General features: G+C 35.5%; 5 protein-coding genes and 1 long non-coding RNA gene across 10 annotated transcripts; 3 read left to right on the forward strand and 3 right to left on the reverse strand.

The window, feature by feature from the left end:
- Positions 1–275: 275 nt before the first annotated feature.
- On the forward strand, positions 276–7906 carry LOC133797837 (pyruvate kinase 1, cytosolic-like). The gene is made up of 16 exons (XM_062235915.1): positions 276–655; positions 1233–1329; positions 1568–1665; positions 1955–2110; positions 2618–2695; positions 3145–3276; positions 3550–3630; positions 3761–3832; positions 4183–4272; positions 4832–4976; positions 5208–5296; positions 5680–5775; positions 5938–6005; positions 6134–6233; positions 6899–6958; positions 7491–7906. The coding sequence occupies exons 1-16, from the start codon at positions 587–589 to the stop codon at positions 7641–7643; spliced, it is 1584 nt and encodes a 527-aa protein (XP_062091899.1). The 5' UTR covers positions 276–586; the 3' UTR covers positions 7644–7906.
- Positions 7907–7915: 9 nt separating this feature from the next.
- LOC133797838 (mRNA cap guanine-N7 methyltransferase 2) lies at positions 7916–11200 on the reverse strand. Of its 2 annotated transcripts, XM_062235916.1 has the most exons (10): positions 10868–11195; positions 10663–10757; positions 10372–10443; positions 10011–10120; positions 9624–9746; positions 9426–9518; positions 8880–8948; positions 8650–8738; positions 8452–8549; positions 7916–8302 (listed from the first exon to the last, which is right to left on the reverse strand). In XM_062235916.1, the coding sequence occupies exons 1-10, from the start codon at positions 11046–11048 to the stop codon at positions 8087–8089; spliced, it is 1146 nt and encodes a 381-aa protein (XP_062091900.1). In that variant the 5' UTR covers positions 11049–11195; the 3' UTR covers positions 7916–8086. The 2 variants fall into 2 exon arrangements, 1 of the variants encoding a protein (XP_062091900.1); XR_009875720.1 differs by lacking the exon at positions 7916–8302 and having other exon boundaries at positions 8491–8549; positions 8650–8773; positions 10868–11200.
- A 91-nt stretch (positions 11201–11291) lies between these two features.
- Positions 11292–14191, forward strand: LOC133797839 (uncharacterized). 2 transcript variants are annotated; one of them, XM_062235918.1, is made up of 5 exons: positions 11292–11474; positions 11574–11693; positions 11980–12210; positions 13057–13394; positions 13963–14191. In XM_062235918.1, the coding sequence occupies exons 1-5, from the start codon at positions 11292–11294 to the stop codon at positions 14045–14047; spliced, it is 957 nt and encodes a 318-aa protein (XP_062091902.1). In that variant the 3' UTR covers positions 14048–14191. The 2 variants fall into 2 exon arrangements, with proteins under 2 accessions (XP_062091902.1, XP_062091903.1); XM_062235919.1 differs by lacking the exon at positions 13963–14191 and having other exon boundaries at positions 13057–13668.
- Positions 14074–23853, reverse strand: LOC133797835 (dihydrolipoyllysine-residue acetyltransferase component 1 of pyruvate dehydrogenase complex, mitochondrial). Of its 3 annotated transcripts, none has more exons than XM_062235914.1 (23): positions 23585–23850; positions 22423–22473; positions 21767–21821; positions 21659–21692; positions 21354–21400; positions 21209–21253; positions 20969–21042; positions 20622–20691; positions 19226–19417; positions 19093–19137; positions 18898–18971; positions 18382–18451; positions 17733–18134; positions 16964–17024; positions 16835–16879; positions 16662–16745; positions 16032–16108; positions 15891–15953; positions 15538–15608; positions 15393–15453; positions 15207–15267; positions 15036–15116; positions 14074–14467 (listed from the first exon to the last, which is right to left on the reverse strand). In XM_062235914.1, the coding sequence occupies exons 1-23, from the start codon at positions 23680–23682 to the stop codon at positions 14409–14411; spliced, it is 1920 nt and encodes a 639-aa protein (XP_062091898.1). In that variant the 5' UTR covers positions 23683–23850; the 3' UTR covers positions 14074–14408. The 3 variants fall into 3 exon arrangements, 2 of the variants coding, with proteins under 2 accessions (XP_062091898.1, XP_062091897.1); XM_062235913.1 differs by having other exon boundaries at positions 21767–21830; XR_009875719.1 differs by lacking the exons at positions 14074–14467; positions 15036–15116; positions 15207–15267; positions 15393–15453 and having other exon boundaries at positions 15557–15608; positions 15891–15970; positions 21767–21830; positions 23585–23853.
- Positions 23854–23972: 119 nt separating this feature from the next.
- LOC133797840 (uncharacterized) lies at positions 23973–24973 on the forward strand. The gene has a single exon (XM_062235920.1). It carries the CDS (start codon positions 24234–24236, stop codon positions 24786–24788), a length of 555 nt encoding a protein of 184 aa, XP_062091904.1. The 5' UTR covers positions 23973–24233; the 3' UTR covers positions 24789–24973.
- Positions 24974–25377: 404 nt separating this feature from the next.
- Positions 25378–26927, reverse strand: LOC133797841 (uncharacterized). Its single transcript, XR_009875721.1, has 2 exons — positions 26077–26927; positions 25378–25758 (listed from the first exon to the last, which is right to left on the reverse strand). It is a non-coding gene; the product is annotated as an uncharacterized LOC133797841 (long non-coding RNA).
- Between the last annotated feature and the right edge of the window lie 274 nt (positions 26928–27201).

Here is a 27201-nt window from a genome sequence, read left to right on the forward strand (position 1 = left end):
TGCTTAGCATTTGAAATTATTAAAAAAAAAAAATCCAAAAAGAAAGAAAAAAACAAAAACAAAATCACTTATTGAGATTTGAGACATTGACTTTTGATTAAAATGATTTATATTACTATTTGAAGGTTCCATTTTAATATACAGAAAATATAATCTATCTAATCCATTGGATAACTAAGGAAACCATTCCTACCCACCTACTCAGCACGCGGAGTCAGATAGTCACGGACTCAACTCAAGGCACATTGTCTTGGACTCGGACCGACGCGTGGCCTAACTCAACTCAACTCAACTGCTCTGCTCTGCTTCTATTCTTTCTTCCTACTGCTTCCTTCCTTTATTTATATCCAAAGTGTAACTAAAGTCACTTCTCCGTACGTACTCATTTCAACTCCACCAATTACAAAACAAAACCACAAGAATCATTCACTCTCTCCCACCTTCTAATTTTTGTTTAGTATAAATAATATTGTATTGGAACTTAAGAACAAGTTGCTCTGCTCTCTCGGTATTCTTGCTGTCTTCTCTCTCACGCCTTCTCCGATCGGAGTTTCATCCTCAGATTTGTGTTTGAAAAGCTGCAAATATGCACGGGAACCAGTTGCTTCTCGAGGAGCCTATAAGGATGGCTTCGATTTTGGAGCCTTCTAAGCCTGTAAGTGATGTGGTTGACGATCAATTCTTGCTTTCTCTTTGATTCGAGTGTTTTTATCAGCTACGTGTTTGATTTGCGCGGGAAAAAGAGAGGGAATTGAAAAGGAAATGAGTGACGTTGTGGAATGTGATGGTTTGTTTGAGTTTTTGTGCTGATTTTTCTTTGAAAATGACCGATCCAGCCGGTTGGCTGAGGATTTAGAACTTTTGATACGCTCTTCAGTTATTACTGATTTAACTCTAAGGATTTGACTTTTAACAAAATTTTCTTGATCTGTTTTTCTTTTTCTATGATTGAAATTAAGTCCAACTGTAAATTAGTGAGGTCCAAGACAAGGACCAGGCATTCTGATTTTGTCGTATATATATATCTGTATCAGTGTATATGTATTTTGGGAGAATTGAAGCCATTCGGCTCATAAATTTGGAAATGTTTTATGTTTTGACTTGACAAGTTGTAGTTTAGTAAGTAATTTATTTAATTGTGTAGTGTTACTGAATATTTTCGCTACAATTCATGAAAAAGAGTTTCAGCTCATGATTTATGTCTGATATTGTCTGGATTATTAACCCTGCAGACAGCTTATCCTTCGATGACGAAGATAGTTGGGACACTTGGTCCGAAATCGCGTTCTGTCGAGATCATTTCTGATTGCCTGAAGGCAGGAATGTGTGGTACTGAGCACTTTCTTTTTTCCTATTTTCCTTAAGAAGTGTTATGGTGTGTTGATATTTCTATCTCCATTGCTACTTTGCTTAAATGAATTCTTGTTTAGTTGTTATCTATTAGCTTCTTTTTTTCTTTCTTCCCACTAATTTCTTACTAAAGTTTATGGCATAATTGATATGGAGATTTGAGTTATTTAGTTGGTAATTTTAATATTTTTTTTATGTTTTCCTTTTCCTTTTTTAGTGGCAAGGTTCGATTTTTCATGGGGTGATATTGACTTTCATCAAGAGACATTGGACAATTTGAAGAAAGCAGTCAAGAGTACTAATAAGCTCTGTGCAGTATGCCCTTTCATTCTTACATCCTTTAATTTTGGTGTAGTGTAATTAAACTCTGAATTTCTTTACTCACTTACCTGGTAATAGCTGTATGTTTTGGTATATATCTAATTGATGATTAATACTTTTGCATCTATCTTTTGTTCAGTCAGTATCGCTTCGGTTTTTTATTTTTATTTTTAATTCAGTATATTATCAAAATATACACTTGGCACTCGGTTCTCTCTCTCAATTTTTTTTTCAAATAAAAAAATCTTCCTTTATTATTAATTTTTAATTTTTTTTTTCACAGGTTTTGTTAGACACAGTTGGTCCCGAGTTGCAGGTTGTTAACAAAGCTGAGCATCCCATCTCCCTTGAAGCAGATACTTTGATTGTCCTAACACCAGATCAAGAAAAAGAGGCCACCTCAAATCTTTTACCCATAAATTTTAGCGGACTGGCAAAGGTTTCATTTATGTTATTTTCTATTTACTTGTCATTTTTTCTTTTCTGCTTTTTGTGTTCAGAAAATCTTTTGCCTTATCAATCTTTGTTAATGTGTTATGAGTTAAATCCACAGAATTATGGCTATTTTTTTTAATTTTCATTGCATGATAAAGTATACTGGTTAACAAGATTTAACTTCTAACATATCTCCAGCATTTAGTATTCAGGGGATTTAATATCTGTTCCATGTCACTCTACAATACTTTTGATGCGTATTTGTCTATCATGTTGAGAAATGATGGAATGTTTTTTCGATTAATAGCTAACTATCCTGCCTTGAGACTCTGTTATAATTTGTTTATTCCTTGGTGCCAGAATTATTATGATCCACCTTTAGTTGCCTTTTCTTTTTCTGTTGTTTTCTCTTCCTGATTTACATTCTTATTTGTATACTTATTATGCCCTACTTTAGGTTTATATTTGTCTGAACTCCTCTCATTACTGACATTTAAGTTGCTTTTTCCAGGCAGTGAAGAAGGGTGACACTATTTTTATTGGTCAATACCTTTTCACAGGGAGTGAAACAACTTCCGTGTGGCTAGAGGTAGGAACTTTGAAAAAATGAGTTTAATTATTAAGTTGACAGTTATCTAACTTGACACACTAATTTAGGCATGACAAATTAACTACTCAACTCATCAAATGTTTTTGTTTCATCTTAACAGTCACTAGATTTATACTTTACTTTGTATACCAAGTAAGCTTGTTTAAACAACCTGATGCAGGAATTTCCATCTCCAAAAGAGAGGTGTCATTACTCTACTTCAGATAAATATTTGTATTTAGATCTATGTTTGGCAAGGAACTCTGGAGTTCTGCTTACTAATAAATTTCAGCTGTTCTTTTTGTTCCCCTTCTGTAGAAGTTGAGCCCAGGGCCTTGCCACATTACTCTTTTTCCCCAGCTTTTGTCCTTATTACAAAATATTTTCTTAGAAAGGGAAGAAAATGAATACTTGCATCCAGTTTCTCAAGTTTTTCTTATCCAATGCAGGTAACTGAGATAAACGAAGAAGATGTGGTTTGTCTCGTTAAGAATTCTGCTACCTTGGCTGGATCATTGTATACTTTGCATGTTTCTCAAATTCGTATTGATCTTCCTACACTCACAGATAATGATAAGAAGGTAAGTTTGTTGGTGTTGGCGTGAACCTGCAAATGCTACAATATCAATATCTTTGGAGAAATTACTTTTCCCGTTAGTACTCGAGTTTGTGAACTTCTGGATTCATTGTCTGACTGCCATTTCTGTGGCATGATCATAACTTATAATGTGGATACCTGAATAAGATTGATCTAAATGATACTCAAGGTTACGAACCTCTGGATTCATTGTCTGACTGCCATTTATTTAGTAATTATTTATTTTCTTCCCTATTTATTAGTCTTAAATTTTCAGGTTATAAGCACATGGGGCGCTAGGAATAAAATAGATTTCCTCTCGTTATCATATACCCGGCATGCTGAAGATGTTCGCTGTGTGAGGACTATTTCTACTTTGTTTTGTCTGTCTTCTTAGTCTCTTTGCTCCATTCTATGGTTGGGTTCACATTTTACTGCACTAAGTCTTTCATTTTTCTTAATAGTTTTCTGCTGTTGCTGTTATGTAGGCTCGAGACTTCCTCTCTAAATTAGGCGATCTCAACCAAACTCAAATTTTTGCGAAGATTGAGAATATAGAGGTCAGTCATATTGAAAAATGTATATAATTGACAATGTCATTTGCTTTCGGCTAGATACCACCTTGATACAGCAGACTCAAATATGAACCAAAGTTATGTTATTTGGGTTTTTTATATTCACAGTTTAATTCTGCAACCATATATTATATTGTACGTCCTGTCCTAATCACATCTACTTGGCTGAATTATGAGAAGGGTCCATATGACCTAGGTGAAAAGAAAAGGAGGATGCTTTTATACAATCACTATCTTTACACTACCATTTTGAGTTTTTTTTCTTTAATTCCCTTCTTATCCTTTTTTTCATATGTGATTCTTAACATGCATGTACTTTTTCTCTATATTTCTAGGGATTAACTCATTTTGATGAGATTCTACAAGAAGCAGACGGTATCATTCTCTCTCGTGGAAATTTGGGGATAGATCTGCCACCAGAAAAGGTCAGCTTTTTTGTTGTAGCTTTTGCATCATTGTATCAAAATGAATACGATTATTTGATCATGCTCTTTAATTAATGTTCTGAATGAAAAATTATGATACACAGCATGTACATGAATATATGGTGAGATGAGGAAGTTATTTTGAATATAGATGAGTCCATGGCTTTGTTGAGAGATACAGCCAAAACCTACACATTTACAAGCATGGGCGAATGAAATATATTATATGAATGTGTGACATATCATTTATACGATATAAATATGAATAATTTTAGTTAAGAAAGAAATAGTTTCAGATTTCAAGAAATTGATTTCAGTGCTATCCTGAAATTCTTCTTCCAAAGTTTTTAAGAAAAAGAATTTCGGGGTAACAAGATTTTGGCTGAAAGTGACCCTGATCTTGATTAATTCGGAGGATGTATTACAGTAAACAAGGATAGGTATACTCACATATTCTGATACCTGCATTTTCTTGATGTGAGAGGTTACATTTTTAGATGAATCTTTTTTGGTAAAATCTGCCCCAAATATGATTGTAGTTTTCTTCTTATTATTGCAGGTATTTTTATTTCAAAAAGCTGCTGTCTACAAGTGCAATATGGCTGGAAAGCCAGCTGTGGTGACTCGTGTTGTAGATAGTATGACTGAAAATCTGAGGCCCACACGTGCTGAAGCCACAGATGTTGCAAATGCAGTATTGGACGGTAATGCTTAGTCTTCTGACATTGAAAAAGGTTTCTTTACGTTGCTTATGATGATGCCATAGTTTGATTATGCTGAATGACGGATGTTACTTCTTCTGTCGAAGATTTCTTTTAGCTGGTGTTGCCAAAATTATTATTTTTTAGTGTAACTTGTGCAACTAATTCATGCTAATATTTTCTATGGACTATCTTAGCGATCTCAAATCTCATGTAAATTTATTCTTGGTTTAGGGACCGATGCAATAATTCTCGGTGCTGAGACTCTTAGGGGCTTCTACCCTGTGGAGACTATTTCCATTGTCGGAAAGATTTGCGCTGAGGTAGAATCTTGTTTTACTCAAAACTCGAAACTTTCCTTTGATTTTCTCTTTTCTTTGCATTCAAACTCTGTTTAATCACACACAAAGATATATATGTTGTGTGTACATAATGCATATGCATTTATTTACGAAAAGAAAATTTTTGAGGTAACGTTTTTCAATTTGGTAATAGAACTGTGTAATACTGAGTTTCACTAAATATAATATACATACATATAGATATATCTGTCTATATGTGTTATTAAAAAAAAGTCTAAATGGTTCTCTTTGTTATTATAAGGGCACCTAGAGTGGATTATAGTTCCCAAAACTATTCCTCTTGCTCACTACGCAAATATGTTACACTCTAAATTGGATTCATTTTACTAAATGCTGTAATGCAGGCAGAGAAGGTTTTCAATCAAGATCTGTATTTCAAGAGGACTGTGAAATATGTTGGCGAACCTATGACCCATTTGGAATCTATTGCATCCTCAGCAGTACTTTTCTACTTCAGTCTTCTTAATCTTTATTTTTTGTTTTATATTAAAGGAGAGTTAGAGAAAAAAAAAAGATCTCAATGGATGCCTTTCTTACCTTTCTTCATGTTATTTTCATGTGTAGTAAGGATATTTGATGAATTCCTTGTTCTTACATTGCAGGTACGTGCAGCAATTAAAGTAAAGGCTTCTGTAATTATTTGCTTCACTTCATCTGGGAGAGCTGCAAGGTTCTTTTTATTTATTTGTTTGTTTCTATTTTCTTATTAAATATTGATGCTTAGTAAATATCTTTTCTTATTTTTTATGGAGTAGATATTCACCAAGACTGTTTTCCTTCATCTTGGTATTCTTATAGGTTGATTGCAAAGTATAGGCCAACAATGCCTGTAATTTCTGTAGTTGTCCCTAGGCTAAAGACAAATCAACTCCGCTGGACTTTCACTGGTGCTTTTGAGGTTCGTTGTTCATATGATTCTTCCCTGCCAAATTTTTGTTTCCTGGTTTTGATAGTAATGCAGACTGCTTATGCCTTAAAACAAGTTGTCAAGTAGGGAAACTTGTTGCTGATCATACTATCCTGCAAAATAAGCAGATAGCTAAAATTTTTGGTTATCCTCACTCTGAAGGAGATAGATTAAGTAATTTAAGTTTACAAAATGTAAGTGTATAGTGAGCAATTAAAGGAATAATTAACCACTTTTTGAGAGCAGAAACTTTCTGCAAAAATGTTGAAGGTGAAATCAGGACAAGTTGCCCATTCCAGAACCCCACTTACTTAGAGAAATACTATTTGCTGGTTCGTTATACATATTCTTAGTAAATTTCCAGAGACATACTGGTATGCTTCCTTTTTGCTAAGTTGACTTATACAATAAAAAGAAGTCTTTAATGAGTCAGTAGTTAAAAGAGTTAGAAATCTGAACAGTCCAGATGTTTTTTTTTTTTAAATAAAAAAATAAAAAACAGTTAAGCTATTAGGTGAAAATGATTACTAGTTAAGTGGTGGCAAAATTATTTTGGCACATGAACAAGAATTTGTAGTCCAGAATGCAGCAGGATTTAAGTGTTGTTCCAGAAAAAATATCATTCTCCTTTCTTGATTTTGTTAATTTTGTGACAGGCGAGGCAATCACAAATTATCCGAGGCCTTTTTCCCATGCTTGCAGATCCCCGGCATCCTGTAAGATTTTTTCCATTAATTTGAGATAATTTAGTATTGTAATATAGTTGGAGAGTAGTCAACTAGTTATGGCATGTTTTTTCGTACCATCATTTAGTTGTCCTTTACAATGAATTAACTCAGAAAGTTTGAAAATGAAGCTTTCAAGTTTAATCCATACAATGGAACTTCTGGTTTATTTCAGAAGAGTGGCATGCTTTGAAATTACCAATTCTGTTATATTGATTAACTCTTGACGTTTTGTTTTATCTCGTCATAAAATGTGTGTTGAGAACATTTGACGTACTTGTTGAGGGCAGAAGCAATTAGTCAGAGTATAATAACCTTAATACTATTACTAACTTGCATGATCTGCACCAAATTGGCAAATTTTCCGTACTTTAGTACTTGTAACATTTCAATCTTGCTTATTTTTAGCTTCTGCAAAGCTAGAAGGGAGATTATTCAGTGTGTTTGCGTACTCTACTCTCATTTCCTGGGATTTAAACTTGATTTCTTGCTGTATAAACTTCAAGCATGCTTTTATTTGCAGGCTGAATCTACTAATGCAACAAACGAGTCTATTCTAAAAGTTGCCTTGGAACATGGAAAGGCCACTGGTGTTATAAAGTCACATGATCGAGTCGTCGTTTGCCAGAAAATTGGCGATACATCTGTGGTGAAGATCCTTGAGCTGGAAGATTAGAATTAGCACTGGATTTTGGTTTTTTGGAGATATATATTATTATCTGTTTTACTTGCTGTGGCTGAGTAGCTCCAAAATAAGTGAAGAGAAACGTTGAATGAGGATCAGCACCTAAGTTTCTGGTGTTGATGCTCAGCTTCACTCAATCGTTAAATTATTTTCAGCCTTTTGTGTATAATGTATGGTTACATACTGTCCACAAAGGAGCTTAATTTTTCCTTCAAATTATTGTTAATTATATTCGGAAACCCAACTAATTTCTATATCAAGCCTTTTCCAAAAAAATTCTTCTTGAAAGCATGTCAAAGATATATTACATAATTGATAGACATTTTAGTATATTAATAGTTCTTCAACTACCAGAGCCTACAAAAAGTTAACAGAAGAGAGGAAAGAGAACACTAAACCGAAATCACATCTCCTTAAATCTCGCATACATTATCTCAAAGTGCCTCGGAAAAACGTAGCTCTGCAGGGCCAGGCCCTAAAATTCCCTTTTGTTCACTTATGTTACCAAGTCCAGCAGGTGGCGCGCTCGGTACAGGCGGCACTGGTGGCGCTGGCATTGGGGCCAGTGTTGGCAGAGTGGGCGGTGCCGTTGGTGGCTCTACAAGCACGGCCAGATCATCGTCTTTCCAGCCAGTAGGCTGCCATTCTCTCTGCAACAACGACAAAGAAAATTATCATTTCTCAACACCACAAAAAGGAAGAGACTATTATCAGTTGAGTAAACCTCAACTGACTATGATAACTTCAAACTAGTTGTAGCTTCTGCTAGTAATACATTATTAAGTACAAAAGTGCTTGCCTCATCATTCTTATAACTTGCATCTTTCAATAATGGAGTCATAAGAGGGGGAGCAACATCTGGATCAGGCTTTTGAAATATGAATGTGGTATACAGACCTAGAGAAGAACATTAAAAACAAAGTATAGTTCATTTTAAGTAAATTTAAAACTGGAGAAGTTGATTTGCTAAACATGGTAAGGTATACAGATGCATTACCTAACAAGTCAAATGATCGAGGAAGAAGTCTCCCTCTAGTATCAACCAGGTTTGGACCAGAATTCATAATCATGCCTGTAAATTGCGCTCTTACAACAATAGCAAAGGATGGGGAGAAAATAATCTATTTCAAACGATGATCAAATGAGGAAAAAAGAAAAGACTGAAACCTTGAGTCCCAAGTCAGTTAAGACAGTTGTGAGGAATATAAGAAAATACAGTTCACAAACCTGTTGTCATCGTAGAATTCGGTAAGGTTTTGAATTTCCACATACTCAAGACCAGCTTCTCTAGCCAGCCTGTGTACAACTCATCACAGGATCCAAGAATTAGACCATTGTGCAAAATCAAAATGGGATAATATGAGTCTTACACTCAAGTATACACAGAAGGAAGGAGTTGATTGTTTCTCTTTAGTTTATTAGATTTAGGGAGTTATTCAATAAAATTACACCCCAATTCGAAGTCCCTTAGACTACATTGCTACATCGTTTAAAATATCATTCACAGTCAAACTATAGTTCTAACTTCTAAGCTTTGATTTTGACTAATCTATACTCCACATCCACAAAATGGCAACATAACATCTGATGAAATTCAATTCAAAACAGTAATAAGGGTGAGCTAGCCCCATCGAATATAAGAAAAGCGTCGGTACCCAAGCTATCAACATGGAGCACCTTCTATAAATCCATGAACTTGGCTCCAATATTGGCAAAGGTTGACAATCAACTTTATCTCTTTAGTAAACAAGGTTATAGAAAGGAGAGATAAACCTGATGAAGCTTGGGAAATGAACCAGGCAATGGGTTTCAGCAGCAACATCATTGGTGAATTTCAGCTGGTATTTTTTTCCAAATAATGGGAACCTGGAAATATAAGTACATTAAATTGGAAGAACTGAACAAGTTTCACCAATCAAAGAAGAAAAATATAACGTATGCAGATGTAGCTTGCTAATTATAGCAACATACTTTTCCTCCTCGATTTCAAAGGTGATCATATAACTTTCTGATCGAATGCAATTGGGAACAATGTTGGGCTTCATACTGGCCATCTTATTATGGTATGCTTCCACATTCTTTTGGTACTTCGCCCTGCAGATCAAAGAGAGAGAGAGAGAGATTACAACATTTTTCGCTCGATGTAATAAGAACACACGAATAATACTAAGCACGATCGAATATTTCAGCTGTACTCAATAGCAGAATAGCTAGAAGCACTGGCTTCGATCGAAGTGTATGGTTTGTTTGTTTTAAATAAAGTAATCTAAAAAAGAAAAACACTAGTATGGCTAGAGTAGAACAAAACACAACTAACTTCAAAAGAACGCATTTTGTTTCACAATTATAATTCCGTACCATATTGTAGATGAGTCAGGAGTAATACCAAAAAAATAACCCCCTGGCTTCAACAAAGATGACACATTATGCAGAAGTCTCCTTGCTCTATCCTCAGTTTGAAAACAATGCTGCATGTAAAATTAAATAAATAAAGCTCTCAAAGCAAAATATTAGATAATCTGATATATAAAGAAAAATGATTGGGTAATTTTAGTATTTTTGGTATATGAATAAGTTGCAGACATATTAATAAATTAGGATATCGAAATAAGGATTGAATCAGCTTGTTTCAAGCGTTTTTTTCAACCTACTATTTGAATCCTACATTATACTAACGGTCATGTAAAAAAAAAATCTATATATGTAGAAAGAAAGAAACCTGCAAGTGTTGCAAGCAGCAAACGTAATCAGCAGAATTGCTCTGCTCCTGCAAATGCGGTTCAACATATTCCTGCCATACATAAGGTTACAAACATAAAAATATATTTATATATCTATGGATTCTGCACTTGGTGATGGGCATTATCTTCAACTATAAAAGTTTAAACGGTGAAATTCCATGAGGTTAAAAATAATGCTCCAATTGTGCGTGCAAATTTTGAGTCGTCACCCTTGCTTGTTTATATAAATATATATATATATATTTATATGACTAATGAGAGCTACTCACGGTGCAAGGATCAAGCTCAAAGAACTCAGCAGTGTAAACTTTTCTATGGCTCTCCCATTCTTCTTTTCTTTGGCTAATTCCAGACGAGGAAATATCTATTCAACCAAAAATCTTTATATCAGTTCCTTAATCTAAAAACCCACCTGAAAAAGAAGAAGAATAATACTAAACATGATTACGATAGAAATGAAGAAATTTTCTGTACCAACTCCAATGTAGTGACCAATTTGAGCTTCGTCCCACTTCTCAGTGTCCACTCCTCCTCCGCAGTACAAATCACAAACCTTGGCGTAGGGATGGACAAAAATCTTGATCAGAGCAGACTTAGCGAAGTCGTAGAGACGATGGTGAGTCGACTCGGTTCGGAGACCCACCGGTTGACTCATCTGAGTAGCCGATAACTCGGGAACTCTGCCTGAAAAGAAATTCCGAAAGCAAAACTCGCAAGCTACCAAGCAACAATGGCTTCTTTCTCAAAAAAAAAAAAAAAAAATGGCTTTCGTTAAAGTGACACATACTGGGCCGCGTAGTAAACCCGGCGATCCAGCCCAGCCCAATTCAACCTTAGTAAAGCCCATTTAACTGGTATGCTATGGTAGACGACGTGAAAAGCGGAACCAGGCAGAGAGATGAGTGTGAAGGAGGAGACGTTGGTGGAAGCGGCGCTCCAAGTTCTCAACACGGCTGACCCATTTGAGAAGGCCCGACTTGGCGATTCGGCTGCCTCTCGATGGCTTCAAGGAGACATTACTCGTCCGTACGACCCAACTGTAGATATGGCCGTACCGGATCGACCCGCCAGGCTCTCCGACGTAGGCTTTTATTTACTTATTTACTATTTTTAATCAATGGTAATTTCTTATCTGGGTATTGTTTGATAAAATGCCTGAGTGAGTGAATTTTGCGTATAGGTTAAGCTGGTGTCCCCAAGCCTTATGCCGAAGCTTGGGAAAGCTGGGAGCTTGCAGAGCAGACAGGCCATAGTTCATAGCCTTACCCATACTGAAAGCTGGGCAATTGACTTGTCTTGGGTACTCTTTCATTTTCTCTTATAGTGTTTATGGGAGACTTGGTTGGAAAAGTTTTTATTTTTTGTTGGATTCTGTAAAGGTTACTTAAGAGCTCACATGTAAAACACTTTTGCATATGGTAGTGGGAAGAAAATTGAGCATTTTTTATCAGAAAAGCTTGGGATTGCTTGCCAGTTTAAGTCTTGTTACTTCATTTAACTTATAAACTTTGGATGCACCGTTTTATTTGTTTGTTATTTTCATCTGTCTATTGTATGAAGTTTTTATGTTAGTATTCATTTTGTAGGATATTATTGCTCGCTTTGGTAAGCAAGAGGTGATGCCGAGAGAGTTTTTCACGGATTTTGTTAAGGTGGCTCAGGATGAAGGTCGGCACTTTACTCTCCTTGCAGCAAGGCTCAAGGAACTGGGGTCTTACTATGGAGCTTTACCAGCTCACGATGGCCTTTGGGACTCTGCCACTTCCACTTCCAAGGATCTGCTGGCACGTCTAGCAGTAGAGCATTGCGTCCATGAGGTGTGCTTCATTAGAAACATTCTTTCTTTTTGCTATAATTAAAGTATAGATATATTCAAAAAAATTGCTCAAACTTGCTTAGTGGGCTCGAATTCAAAATTGGAGGCCAGCTAGTCCTAGAATCTTTAGAAAAAAATGAAACTTGTAGTTGGCCATAAAGAGTTGAATCTCAATCATTGAGAGCAAACCACAAACTAATGTCTCGGGGTTCGTACTTTCCGTTTTAGTCTCTCATGTCAAAATGTGGAGTTACATTGATTTGGATCTAGAAAGGATTAATGATGAAAGTTCAGATTGTGACATAATTATAGTACATGTCCTCGATGGAGGTTAGCTTATTGAAATACCAAGAAAGCAAGAATGAATAGTTTCTTTAACTAGAATATGGATAATAACCTACTAGGGTTGAGTAGGCATGTTTCTTAATACTTTGTTCAGTTAGCATATAGTTGGCTCAATGTGAGATTTTTCAAGCATGATATTTGTGAGATGGAAGTTGAAATCTAAATATGAGCTTGAAAAAGATGGAAAACTACTTCTATTAGGAGTTCTCTTTGTAGGTGATTAAGCTAGATTCATTGTGCACTTTGTACATGTCACACACACATATATATATATATATCTCAGTCTAAGGATGATGGACTCATTTCAAATCGGATGTATTCTTACATTTTTATAATGACAATGAAGTTTTTCTGGTTAAAAAAACTTTTGGAAAATTGTTTTCAATGATGGATGGTTTTTGCTTTTAGATGCTTTGATTTATGAGGGCTGTTATTAATTTGTACGTGAAAAAGTTACAGAATCTTTTATACATGAATATTTATCACTGGGATTTGAACACAGGCAAGAGGACTTGATGTTTTACCAACCACTATCAGTCGATTTCGCAATGGAGGTGACAATGAAACAGCTGATCTACTTGAGAGCGTGGTTTATCCTGAAGAGGTCACCCACTGTGCAGCTGGAGTCAAATGGTTCAAGTATCTCTGCCTGAGGTCTCCAACTCCTTCACGTCCAGATAGTTTGGCATCTCAAGAGGGTGAAGTTGGAAGTGAAGCAAGAGAGGAGAATGAAGAAGTAATAAAAAAGTTCCATTCTATAGTAAGATCATACTTCAGGGGACCATTGAAGCCTCCTTTCAATGAAGAGGCTAGAAAAGCTGCTGGCTTTGGCCCTCAATGGTATGAACCACTGGCTTTCAAAGAGAGCACCCTCCAATGACCCTCTTTTGTTCCCAATATTTTTGAAGTTTAACAGCGAAATTAAAATGTTTAGTTCTTTTGCTTCTTATAACAGCTTTGTTATTTCAGGTTCACAAGGAAATTTTGTGATTATTTATTTCTAGAATGAAATTGTAATTATAAAGATGACAATGTCAAGTGCCACCATTTTTTTACCTTGTGAACTTTCATAGATTTCTTGGAACAAGAGATTGGGGACCGAAGTTATTTCTTATTTGGTATGGTGGAGGCTGCTATTTAAAATATATCTTTCTTGTTTTCCAAGGTAATGTTTTCAACTATGAAAAAACTGAAGAACGCAGCAAAATTTCCACTACCCTCAATGCCTCTGTTTTCCATTATTCAAGGAGTATTGCTAATGACACCATTCAACCAATAAATTTCACTAGTTTATTTTATATACAGTTAATAATTAAAATTAAAATAACGACAGCTAATTGGCGGATTTTTGTTGATTATCATTTTTTTTAAATGGTATAATTAAATTCCACAATTTTTGTTGATACAGGAGGTCGTCACTGATTAATGTTGGTCAAGTGGTATTCATAATTGTTTCGACGTTTGACATAAAAGCAAAGATGCCAGCCGTATAACCAAAACAAAAAACACAAGACAGAGCTCACATGAATGGGAAATAAATTTATTGATATTGGTTTTTCCTGTGCATTTTGGGTACATTCTCTCCCTTGTTCAAAAGTGAGACATGGAATAAAAAAATATACAAAACTTTGAAACAATCAATCAGCATTGTTATTGATTTGTGTTATCACAGTCTGAATTTGATGCACCAACTGAGTTTTAGAAAAACAATTTGGCACAACAAATGCAAACGTTGAAGCCAAGGAAGTTTCAGGAAAAAAAATGAGACTCCGCAAATGTTGAGTCGGTTTTTAAAGTAAACTCCCGTTACCGTTATTGCTCTCTTGCAATTTCAAACTAAAATTGATGTGCTTCTCACAAAAGAAGCCGTCTAATGTCGCTGAAGTTTGAACTTAAGGCTGAGAGGAATGCACCTGTAAAATAGATTGCAAGATCTTCGTTAGAAAGTTGTGTGAATACGAACAAGATTGAACTAATTTTATACTAAATTTATAGTCTTAGTTTCTCTTCTTCTGAATCATCTAATAAGTTCCCAAATCTGCCTAGGAAGCTAAATTTTGAAACACTAGTTGTTCAGCCAACTCGAGCACCAGCTTTCCTAACCCTACAATCTTTGGGAGCGTGGAGCTCCTGGCTATACTCTAGTTGCGTGAGATTGAAGAATGGAAGCCCGAAATGGCAAACCACAAGCCGCTCAACTAGTCCCTCAAGGTTAAGGGTTCTTTCACTTTATAGTTGACTATTTTGACTACCAAGTGCGATATGAACAAGAAAACATAGATTCACTGTCAACAAAACTTAGTCTGGGGTCTGATGAAAATAAATTTTGTATTACACCCTCAAGGTTATGGTCCATAACGCAGCCTAGCATACAGTCAAAATTGAAGGTTATAAATGAAAATGGAATCATGAAAGCAAGTGAACAAATATTCAAGTATACGCTAACAACTAATTGTGACTAACAAATCTAGCATTATGTACCTCCAACTTTGCCATCAAAAACACGATGATCAGCTGACAATGTCATATTCATTTTGGTGACAGCTGCAGCTATCTCAATTCCTAGGTGGAAAAAAGAAAGAAAAGTTACATTAGCCAAATCCTTTATGCCTAAAATATTTGATTGCAAGTAATAATAAGCAACCATCTTACCGTCACTCCCGATAACTGGCTCTACAACTTTGTTGCCTCTGCCTACAGCAAGGATACCAGACTGCACAAGTTGAAAGATGAAAGCATTGTACAGTGTACACCAACAGCAATTCCTCATCAGTTGACTTAAATGAAGAAATAACAAGGGCTAGAAGATATATTACTAAATACATTTGTAAAGCTAACCTGTGGTGGGTTTATAATTGCACAAAACTGGTCCACGGGAAACATTCCCAAGTTTGAAATGCTGCATAAAGAAGATTTAGAGATTTGTCATTGTTGCCACAAACAAAAGGAGACAAATAAGAGAATACAACCAACACAAATTCACCTGAAAGTTCCGCCTTGGAATTCATGTGGCTTAAGCTTTCCCATTCGAGCCTTTTCAGCTAGTTCCTTGACCTGAGTCCAAATGATGTAAATTTTGTTGAATACTGAGCATAGAATCCAGAAAAACGTATGGTTTTCTACTCCCTATATTTGCTCTACTACCTTTGAATTCCTAAAGCTATCTTATAACTTTAAGACACATGAAAGATCATTTACATAAATATAAAAAACTAAATGCTTCATAATCTTAGTTCATCCTAGCTGTCTTTTATCTCTCACTGCGGAAAAGAATGACAGCAAAAAGAACAAGAAATTGTTTGTGGCAGTAAATTACTAATATTACTGACAACATACCTCTAGCGAGATGGCTGATATAGTCTTTTGGTCTGCATTCCTCACTATTGGAGTCATCAAACCCTGTAGCAATGTACTGACTATAATGTGATTGATGCTGGATAAGCTCTCAAGTCTTAACTAATAATACTGACAAATTACCTTCTCTGTGGCCACTGCAATTGATATATCAACAGAATCGCACGGAATGACCTCTCCTTTCTCAGCATTCCAGTAAGCTGCCATGTATAACAAAATTATATAATTGGACTTTCACAGAAAAGGAAGTCAGTTTCAGACTTGCAAAAGAAATAGTAACTAATACATACAAGGCAATTCTATAGCAAGGTTGTCACTTTAACCCCTACCAGGAGGTCTTTTCTGTTTTCAGCCCTTGGAGCAATTATAACCTTAATTTTTTTTATACGATAGTGTATTATATCAGACATCCCACCAGTTTTCAAGAAATTTTGAATAATTTACGGTGCCAAAATTAGAGTTCAAACAATCTGTTTTACACGCGTATAAAAAAAATATGTATGCGTGTAGCTTATTATTTAAATTTTAATTTCGGCATCGTAAATTATTCAGAATTTCATAAAAACTAGTGGGATGTTTGCTATAACTACAATGTACACCATCATATACAAAAAGTTTGAGTTATAATTTCTCCGTGTACAGAAAATAGAGAAAACCCTATCGGTAGGAGTTAAAGTCACACCCCAATTCTAGAATTTCCCTACATATATTTATTTAAAAATAATCTTTTAAATATTGCTGATACGTAATTACCATTTGCTTCTGGTACATTTCTTAACGCAACAGCTACAGCTTTAATCACAATATCATTCACTGAAACTTTGACATCATGCTTCTCTGTAGTTAAGAGAACAGAGAGAATATATGATCCCCGAGCTCAAAGAATGTCAGTAAAACTAAGTAAAATAGAGAGTTATGGTGCATACCTTTAAGATCTTTTCTAAGTGAAAGAAGAGGATCCAGAAGAACATCTGATGGTCAAGTTATAAACAAGAATGTTATAGACGGACTAATCTACATCTACGAATGTATACTAGACCAAAGAGTATTATAACCTGATGATAAATACAAGTGTGGTGTATTTTGTTTTGATTCCAACAATCTTTTAGCAATCACCTGAAAAAAAAATTATAAAAATGACAATAATTTTTTTTACAGATCTTACAGCAGCATAATAGTGAACTGCTACTTGTGCAACATAATATTATAAAGCTACTTTGAAGTACCAGCAAACATAAGGTTGTAAACCCCTCTAACTAAATTGGGATAACTGTATTTAGAATTTTATCACGTACTGTGATGAGTTTGATATGCAATAAGAAAAGCTAGTCGAAAATATGTCAGCTCCACCCTGAACTTGATCTAAAATCTTATTAATCATTATTATAATGGTTATCTTAGCTCCTACTTTTATTTTCCTGGAACATTGCCTACGTTACCTGAGATCCTATCCTGGTCATTATGAAAAATTATCATTATTTTTTTTAATTTGGGAAGGATGGAACCTTCACTTTGAAAAGTAAGAGATCATTCTTAGTACTTTTAATAACTCTTGCCATAAAATTTTAACTCATCCCACGATTAATTCTGTTGTTTTCCCTCTCTGGTGCTTTCTTTTTATAAAATGGCAGGCAATAGACCCATACTAATTATTCAAGATTTTGCAGCAAGCAACTACACACAAATAGCTGTTGGTCATTTTACAGGATGAGCATTTTGTGCTTTCCTATTGTCTATTTTATAATTTTGCCAAAATAATAACAGTAGCAATAACAAATAAATAAAAGGGTATTCTAAGAACCTGCCCAGTGACATGAAACCTACCTTTCGAACTTGACTGTTAGGAAAATCTTCAAATGAATCTGGCTTTTCGGAGTAAGAACTTGACTCTGGTGGTGGTGCTCGGGGAGTTTGATTTTGATGACTTTGAGGAGCCAATGATGTCTTTTCTTTTGATGAAGTTTTAGTAGATCCTACTCCTGACTTGATTGCAGCTAAAACATCGCCTTTCAATAATGTACCAAGAGAACCTGATGCCTCCAATAATGAAATGTCCAACCCATGTTCTATAATCAGCAACTTTGCAGATGGACTAACTCTTTTAACCGAGGTTTTTTGTGCTCCGGTTTCTTTCCTAACATCATGATGGATTGGCTTTTCCTCCTTTACAGATGAACCACTGCTTACGGAGTTTTTTACAGATTCCAAATCGGCTAGATCCTCGACCTGACCAAAGAACCAATGGTTTAGTTTTTATGTGATTTGCATTACACCATTCTAATAAATGTCTCAAACAAGGAGTAAAGTTCAATAGATCAGCCAGTTTACAATTTAGTACAATAATCAGCTGTAAGTTAAACTAAACAGACGATAAATATATCACCTTACTGTAATTTTATGATTTTTCAGCTTTACAATAATTTTCATAAAAAAGTAACCAGGTCAAACAGTTCTACAATTGTTATTCACTTACTGTTACTGCAATTGGTTGTCCCACAGGCACGTCTTTTGAACCTTCAGGCACTAGTATTTTAGCCAAGTACCTAAAACAAACATTTCACCCAAAGTTTATGATAATCCTCTCAAAAGTATACAATTAATAAACTTCTGGATCACATTGTGCCTAAAACACATTCGAAGAAAAAAAATTATTACAATTAGACTCCCAAGTTTAAGAGTGAAAAAGAGAGGGTTACAATACCATGTAAACCAAGAAGTTGAGAAAAAAAAAACGAAAAAAGATTTGCATGTTTTAAAAATCTCACTTGCGCAACAATATAGTTAGTAAGAAAGCAAGTTTGACATAACAATTATACCATCTAAGACATTGATTATTTGTTGAGAAGAAACTTTCTTCGTAGATATTTTTACAATGAACAAAAAATTGTAATCTAGACTATATAAAAGATGTAGTAACTAACATAATTAACAGAAATGGAAGTTTATGTGCTGCTCAACAAAGGAGATTAGCATAAGGAAAGAACATTACCCTTCTTCAAGACATTCAAATTCAAGGGTTGCTTTATCAGTCTCTATCTCACATACCACATCCCCCACTTCAATCTGTTTAATTATGTAATTAAGAATAAGAAAATCACATAAATGTTTACCAATTGATTTGTCCAGATGTAAAAGTTGTTTCAAAAGTAGGCTGACTGAACACATCACACTAAGATTAACAAACCTTGTCTCCTTCCTTCTTTCTCCATTTAGCAATATTCCCTTGGTTCTGTAGGAAAACACAATTGCCTTAAGCTTCTGTCAAAGGAACAACAATTAAAAATAAAAAAATTACAAACAAAGTAATTAAATGTCACCATTGTTGGGGATAAAGCTGGCATTTCAAGAAGAATATGTGGAGGAAGATCAGATGTATTTATCTTCACAGAACTTGTTTCTTGAGCCTTGTCCTCATTCTTGACATCTTGATTAGATGATATCTCCCCTTTAATCTCAGATCCTCCTGCTACAGATGCAGGGATGTTTTGAATATCATCTTGGTCTTCAACCTTGTAAATGCACATAAGTTAGTGTTTACCAACATCAAATTACTGTAGCAATTAGTAAAGTTTTAGACCATAAAGAAGGAATTGATTATAAATTTCTCAAATAAGAAGTGAGTAGAAGAGAATAGACAAGACTTAACCAAAAATATGTAGGAATATAAGTAAAACAAAATGGGACGGAAAAGAGAACTTGTCACTGTTAGCAAAATATATAATATATATATATATATATATATAGAAATTCAGGGCATGTTTGATACACCATATTATGTGTTGTACTGTGTTACTTTTTAAGACAAGACTATGATTGGCCGCAATCTAGTATCTTATGACTTAAAACGATTCTTAGACATAATATGGTGGATGTTGTATTAAATTATATTCCAAAAAACGAGCGTATGGCAGAGTAATAGATTGCATACTGAACCTTTTCTCTCCAAATTTCAATTCTACTCCCTCATGAATTTGACCTGGAACTCTCCCAAAGCTGAGCTCAGTGACCAAAACACACAACAATATTCATATTTCATACCCCTCTAACAGATTTTTCTCTGTTATAAACTCAAAGTCAACTCGTCCAATAAAAGCCTCCAAGCCATAAACGAAAACAGCCAGGCCATATAATACTCACAGTTGATCAATACGATTCTCACAATGCCCCTGCTCACAAACTTGACACACGCTCTTGGCCTATCTCATATTGCACCTTACATAAGTAAGGCATAGTGGAGGCTTATCAAATCCTTACTATCACTCTCTTTCCATTCTTCCACACTTCAATTTCTCTCATTCTTGCCCTCTTAATTTCATCTTCCTTATTCTCTTTTGAATATCTCTCTCATTTTCTACTGATTTTTCCTCCCATCATTTAATTTTCTCTCTCATCATTTACTTTTCTCATTCTCTTTCTTTTCTTACTCCTCATTCTTATTCTCTATTCTAACTTCAGGCACTTCGACTTTTGAGGTTAAAGTTAGGTTTGTAAGTGGTGGTTGGCAAAACTGTACAATACATTAAATAAGATGCTATACCAAATGTAATATGATCTATACATGTCTTGTAACACATTTATAACCACTGTATTATATTATTTTAGTATATTATTACACAATACAATATGGTGTACGAAATATGGACTTGTTGAAGAATCAAACAAAAAATCCATCATAAAATTAAATATAAACATCAATGAAGGATTATGCACTACCGTTATTGCAATAGGTTGTCCCACAGGTACATCCTTTGAACCTTCTGGCACCAGTATCTTAGCAAGAAATCTGGTGAATCATCCAAAAACAAAAGAAAAAATGATTAAAGGATCATATATTTGGAATGGGTTGAGTAATTCTCTGCTTTATAGTAAAATCTTAAATGGAACAATATCAATGGAAAATAATAAATATAATTGGGGGGCTATATACACTAAAAGATATTTTATGTGAAAAAACAAAAATGCTTTCATTCTTAAAGCCAAACAGAGCAGATCCGGAATGTGTTACTGGACAATGTATCACCCCATAGTAATAGTATCATGAATGTTATTGATCACATTACCCTTCTTCTAGACTTTCAAACTCAAGAGTAGCTTTATCAGTTTCGATTTCACATAGTACATCGCCCACTTCAATCTGTTATATCAATAATAAGGGAAACAGAAATTACTGATAAGATAGGCATTACAGAGTAGTTTTATTTTATCTTTTGTGGAAGCTCCTATAAATTTACACAGTTTTGCTAAAACAAAAACAAAGGTATACATAACCCTACTGGTCTATAGAGGTATAAGTCACTAACCTTATCTCCTTCTTTCTTCCTCCACCTTGCAATGTTACCTTGATTCTACAAAAAAGTAACAAGTAGGCACCTAAGTTTATTGGAGACAAAACAAGAAGAAAATTGAAAAATATGTTCTGTACAATTTCTCCAATCACATGCTTACCATTGTAGGAGACAATGCAGGCATCCCAAGCACTTGATGTGAAGGATCTGTATTAATAATTAACTTTCTAATAAAAATTGGATTAAAAGCATGAAAAATTGCACATTAAAATGAAGAGATTCAATTTTAAATCCCTGTTTCTCACAGAAGCTCCAACCTAGAGGATAATTAGTTACTTTGAAATCAAGGGTAGCAAAGATGGATAAAGGTGTAATCTTTTAAGACACAAAGCCACGAATCCCAAAGGTAAAGCTTAATTGAATAATTATAAATATATATATAATCACTAAATGGATAAATCATACCTGCACTTGAGAAGTGCTTGACACCAATCCATTGCTGAAATTTATAATAGGGTTAGATGAGAAACTAGTATTCAAATATGCTTATTCAAAATAATGTGATGTACTAACCTTGTAATTAAAAGATACACCCTGAACTCTGCCAAGCGTGAACAAAGACGTGGGCCTGATCAATCTTATATATGTAAAGATGTGGAAAAGGTAAGAAAAAGATAAACGTACAAAATGAAAGCTATATTAATCTAAACTAAATCCACCAAAACAGCCAAGCAAGACCTTAAATAGGTTGTAGTACAGAGAAGTTTATATTGAATATATGCACTTACAAGATAAATAAAAAGTAGAGAAAACTACAAAATTACGATGAAAAAATAATTGTTTGTAGATACAGAGAAAAATGCCACCACAAGCTTAAACCAAACTTGTTTAAGGGTTGCTATAACTGTTTGAAAAAGTTGGTTACGAGGATGACATCCTTAAATGTCGTTTAATTCAACTTTAAAAAAAAATTAAACATTATTAATCAAATCAAAATAATTATGTATATATAGATAAAACAAAATTGTAGAAAATATTTACAAAAAACTAGATTGCAAAACTTATTACAAGTAAAAGCTAATTTGTAAAAAGCAAATCCCTACTCACAATAAATTTCCAAGTAGAAGTCCCCAGAAGGTGAATACACATGTAATGGAAGCAAGCAAAGAAGCATAATCTGATTTTTTTCAACCATGGACAAATAGAAAGGTGATAATGAAAAAAAAAACCTTTGCACAGTGTTCTGATCACCCACAATAGAATTTGGCGCACTGCAACTTCTGCACCAGAGAAAACAAAAAGTTGAGGTTATTAATGTCGTATTCAGCAAGCATTGGTGCAACAATGTCAAAGTCCAATTATCCAGAAAAGTATAGTCAGCCTAAATAAATGAAAACACATCAACTATAGTATTCTATTTATTGAAAAGCTAAATCTCAGTAAGACGACACAGGTAATACATGTTAAAAACATGAACTGCGGCAGAAAGATTAGTACGCAATCAAGATACATTCAAGATAAAACACAACTGAGGTTTACTTTAACAGCATAATTACATGAAACTGTACGTCAAGGACATAAGTAGTTTTGTTTTCTCCTGAAAGCTAATGTACCCCAAATTTGATTTCAACATTACAAAACGGAGAAATTTCTAGATTTGTGGAATGGCCATGTAGGATATCAAGAATATATAATTTATAGTTAAAAGGTTGAACAAAGTCTCAAGAAAAGTTGCAACCAATACTATCATCAATTTACCAGCATGTTCAGTTCTGGTCATTCATCACTAGAAAAAGTTATATGATTACTAAGCTAATTTAAAAGGTCCTGACTAGGAAATGTACCAGGAAATTTGTAAGAGACTGCATTCTGGAATTTAATCAAGAAAGTCTTACTCGAAGGGTCCTACATTCTCAGTATCTAAATGAAACTGCTCCACTGAAACATATACTAAGGACCATATAAGAGGAGCAACTAAAGTAACACCCTCCTAAATTAATAAAATGGGCAAATTCCATTACTCAATCTCTTTTCTATGAACCGAAACACACATTTCAATTCTATTAAATACAAAATAGCAGCATAACAGAATTGCAACTGCAATTATAACCATAACTCCCCTAGCCACAGCTATAAAGTTGATCATCAAAATTAGCCCATTTCGGTGACCCCAAAAAAACAAATCTCAAAACACTAATCCTCCCAATACTAACTCGATCAAATCCAACAATTGCCACAACAACTACGACAACAATAAACAACTGCCAGGACTGAACACGGATTCTAAAAACCAACTCAATTTCTTTTTGATTCATTTGTTCCAATTAAACCAAATGGTCTATTCGAATTCACAACTCGAAAAGTATTGATAGAGAGAGAAAGAAAGAGTACCGAGTGAAGGATCTGGAGGATGAAGATGAGAGGAGACGAGCTCGTAACAGAGCAGGAGTCCGTGAGATTACGGGATGTCGAAGCCGCGAAAGCACCATTTTTTATTTGTTGGGGGGTTTCAGACGAGAAAAGGAAGGTTTATTCGTCAGCTATGGTTTATGTATTTATATTTTCCCAAAAACTCACAGTTAGAGAGCTAACGCCGAGCGGAGCTGAGTCTAAATATTCAATTTTTCATGGTTTCCTTCCTTTCCTTTCTATTTTTTATTTTTATTATTTTGGGGTGAAGGGGCTACCAGCTTTGACTTTGGGAAGAAACGCCTTCGTTTGGCATAAAACGGCGCCGTATTGGTCCTTTTGGAAAATCACAAGTTACACCAACACACTCACCTGACCTGCCCTGCCCTGCCCTGCCCAACCTACCTTTCCTTTCCTCGCCAAACCTCGCGTGTGTGCGATGGTAATTTTATTACTTAAATTGCTCTCTATAATTACTTCTCAAATTCCCTAGAGAGTGAGAGAGATTGGGAGAAAGGGCAAGAGAGCCCGCGGCGTTGCCAAATTCGCTAGAATCATCCATCCAGTTTCTTTCTAGAAATATTTTGTATATATATATATCAGGAAGGCAAATAAAAGCGCAGGTGTTACGATGGATCATCAAAATGAGGCCGAACTGACGCAGATGGAGATGGAGACGGCGGCTCAGGCGGAGGAGATGGCAGCCAATGCCAGCAGCAGCAGCAACCATGGTAACCCCGTTTGGGATTTGCTCAATTTCGCTCGCCAGCTTATCAACCAGGGGAAGCCTTCTCAAGCCCTCCAAACGGTGGTAATGGCAATGAGATCTGAAGGTGGGGATGAGGCTGTATTTCGCTCCTTGCATCGTGCCCGTGAGTCATACCAAAGTAGATTGCGGCAAAGTGCGGCCGCTGATCAGCTAGCCTCATTGTTTGCTGAGTGTGCAATAGCCGAAGCCCAGCCATTAAAATCCGAACTAGTGTCGCCTAATTACTACGAGGGTAAATCGTTGGTTGTGCCCGCCGACGATGCTCATGGAACTTCTATACTGGCTGAATCCGGAAGGATGCAGATTGTGTTGGATGCATTCTCAGATGGGAGCAGCTTTATTTGCTTACAGTGTGGAGGTCTTGTTAGCAACAACCGCAGAGATGAGCACTATGCATACTGGTGCTGCCCAATTTGAATAGATGAGCATGCGGCCAATGCCCTTTTTGCTATCTGACTGCATAGCTTTCTTGATTTTCAGCTCATTTGATGTTTTATTTAGGTGATCACTGGGACAGTGTATTGTTTTGAAGGGATTAAATTGTTGAATTCATTAATTTCGTCTTATGGGCTCTTTTAATCCTCATATTATTCATTACTGAAGAGATTGTGATGATAATATAAATTAGTTTTGTTTTAAGAGCGGAGCCACTGGTGGCGAGGAGACGCGAAGAAGCTCGGCGAAGCGTGAATGGCGACAGGGCACGGGCGGAGAGTGTGAGTTGTGACACAAAGAAGAGAGTGGCCGAGATTTTGACTCAAGAGTAAGTTGAGCGGCTCCTCCCTCTCTTGCGCACCGCTCTTTTATTTCGTGCATTAATGGTTTTTGATTTGAACAATTAGTGGATTTGCCGTGCAACTTTTAGTATGATTTTTTTTTTATCAAAAACTAAATTTATAAAGACCAAAAACCAGCAAAAAGTTTGGTGATACTCTGTCCCTATTAGCCCAACAAGCCAAAGAGTTCAGCAGAGTTAAGATGTCTACTTAATCCAAAAGACAGGAAGTTCTAAGCATTTAAATTGAGAAAAAACTCGAAGAAAGGTTGGAGCACATCTCTAGTCCGGGGAGACACCATTCAGGATGCCAGAACACAGTTGTTGGCAATCAGAAATGAAGACTACATCCTCCCATCCTTGATTCTCAGCCATCCGGAGAGCAATGATGAAAGCCTTGAGCTCCGCTTCCAACAGACAACGAGCATACAAGTAGCTTGTTTCCAGCATAACAACTTCGCTGGAACCCCCACGAGCCACGACTCAAGCTGCAGTAGCTCAATTCTTAAAGGAGGAATCCAAGAAGTTTCTAATTCTCCCTGGTCTCGGCAGCAACCAATTCGGAGCACTCTAGTCACGACCTCTATCACATAGCTCCTGCTGGTCTCTGTTCTGGACAAACTCAAGGAAACGATTGTTATTCTTGTGGAGAATCACTTGAGGTAATTCAAGTTTCTCCAAATGGAAGGCCGTATTTCTCACTTCCCAGATTTGACGGCACAGAATAGCAACATACAAAACAACATTATCTTGAGAAAGTCCCAATGAATGATTAAGAATATTCGAGGAGAATAACCAGATTAATAAATCCAAACCAGAGGTGAAATCATTGGAATCATGGCAAATAGATAAACTACTACCCAACCAAATAATTTTCACAACCTCACATTGCAAAAAAAAAAAAATGAACAAAGTTATCAGGATTATTACCACCCACACCCAGCGCAATTTGAGTGCACTCCAAATAAACTTGTCAACTTGTCTCCAAGCAGAAGCATATCTCTAGCCATCTTCCACATGAATAGTTTGAGCTGAAGATGAAGATTAGGCTGCCAAAGCTTTTTCCAGATAACCGGAGCTCCCTGAAAGCGAGCCTTATATAAATTTCTGTAAGCCATCTTGACAGAAAACTCTCCATTAGCTGCATCCCTCCAAACAAGTTTGTCCATCATAGAAGCATCCAACTTTGGAGAGTTAAACACCTGTTTAGCAACATGAGGAATAAGCCAAATTTTGAGAGCCTCCAAGTTCCAACTCCCATCATAAGGATTAAGGAGAGAAGCACTCTCAAATTGTTACCAACACAAGGATTGAAGGCAGCCCCATAATCTTCCCAATCTAAACAGCTCATCCAAGGGGAATTGGTAATAGAAGCTGATAAAAAACCATTTCCTATGAGAAAACTCGAATTCTTCCTAATGAACTCTCTGGTACCCCAAATGCCTTTAACCAAAAAAGAAGCATTCGAAGGCAATTTAGCAACCCATGGGTCTTCATCTTTACAATACTTCCTCCTAAGAGCATTAGCCCAACAAGTATCATGACCCGAAAACAATGTCCAACCAAGCTTAGATACAAAAGCAAAATTAGTATCCGCAAATCCCAACCCTATGCAACCTTTAGGTTTGCAAATAGAATCCCAACTGGCAAGAGCAAGAAATCTAGACTTATCCAAATTGCCCAACCACCATAACTTTCTAGTGATCTTGTTCATTTCATCACAAATCGACTTAGGAACAAGATAAGTGGACATACAATAAGAAGGTATTCCATGGATCATCGAACTTGTTAATCCTATAATTGGCATTTTTATAGAAATATCTTTTTTCTTAAAAGATAAATTGGTTGATTTAATTGTTTCCTTTTATTATTTTCGGAAATAATTGTTTTCCTTTTATTATAATTTTCGGAAATATTTGTTTTCCTTTATTATAATTTTCGGAATTGTTTGGTTTCCTTTATTTCAAATTTCGGAAATCCACTTTCCTTTTGTGTGAATTTTGGTCAATAATGTGCTTCCTTATTTAGCATATATTGTCTCATTTTGTTTATAAA

Source organism: Humulus lupulus, chromosome 8 (assembly GCF_963169125.1).
Source record: "Humulus lupulus chromosome 8, drHumLupu1.1, whole genome shotgun sequence".
NCBI lineage: Eukaryota > Viridiplantae > Streptophyta > Magnoliopsida > Rosales > Cannabaceae > Humulus > Humulus lupulus.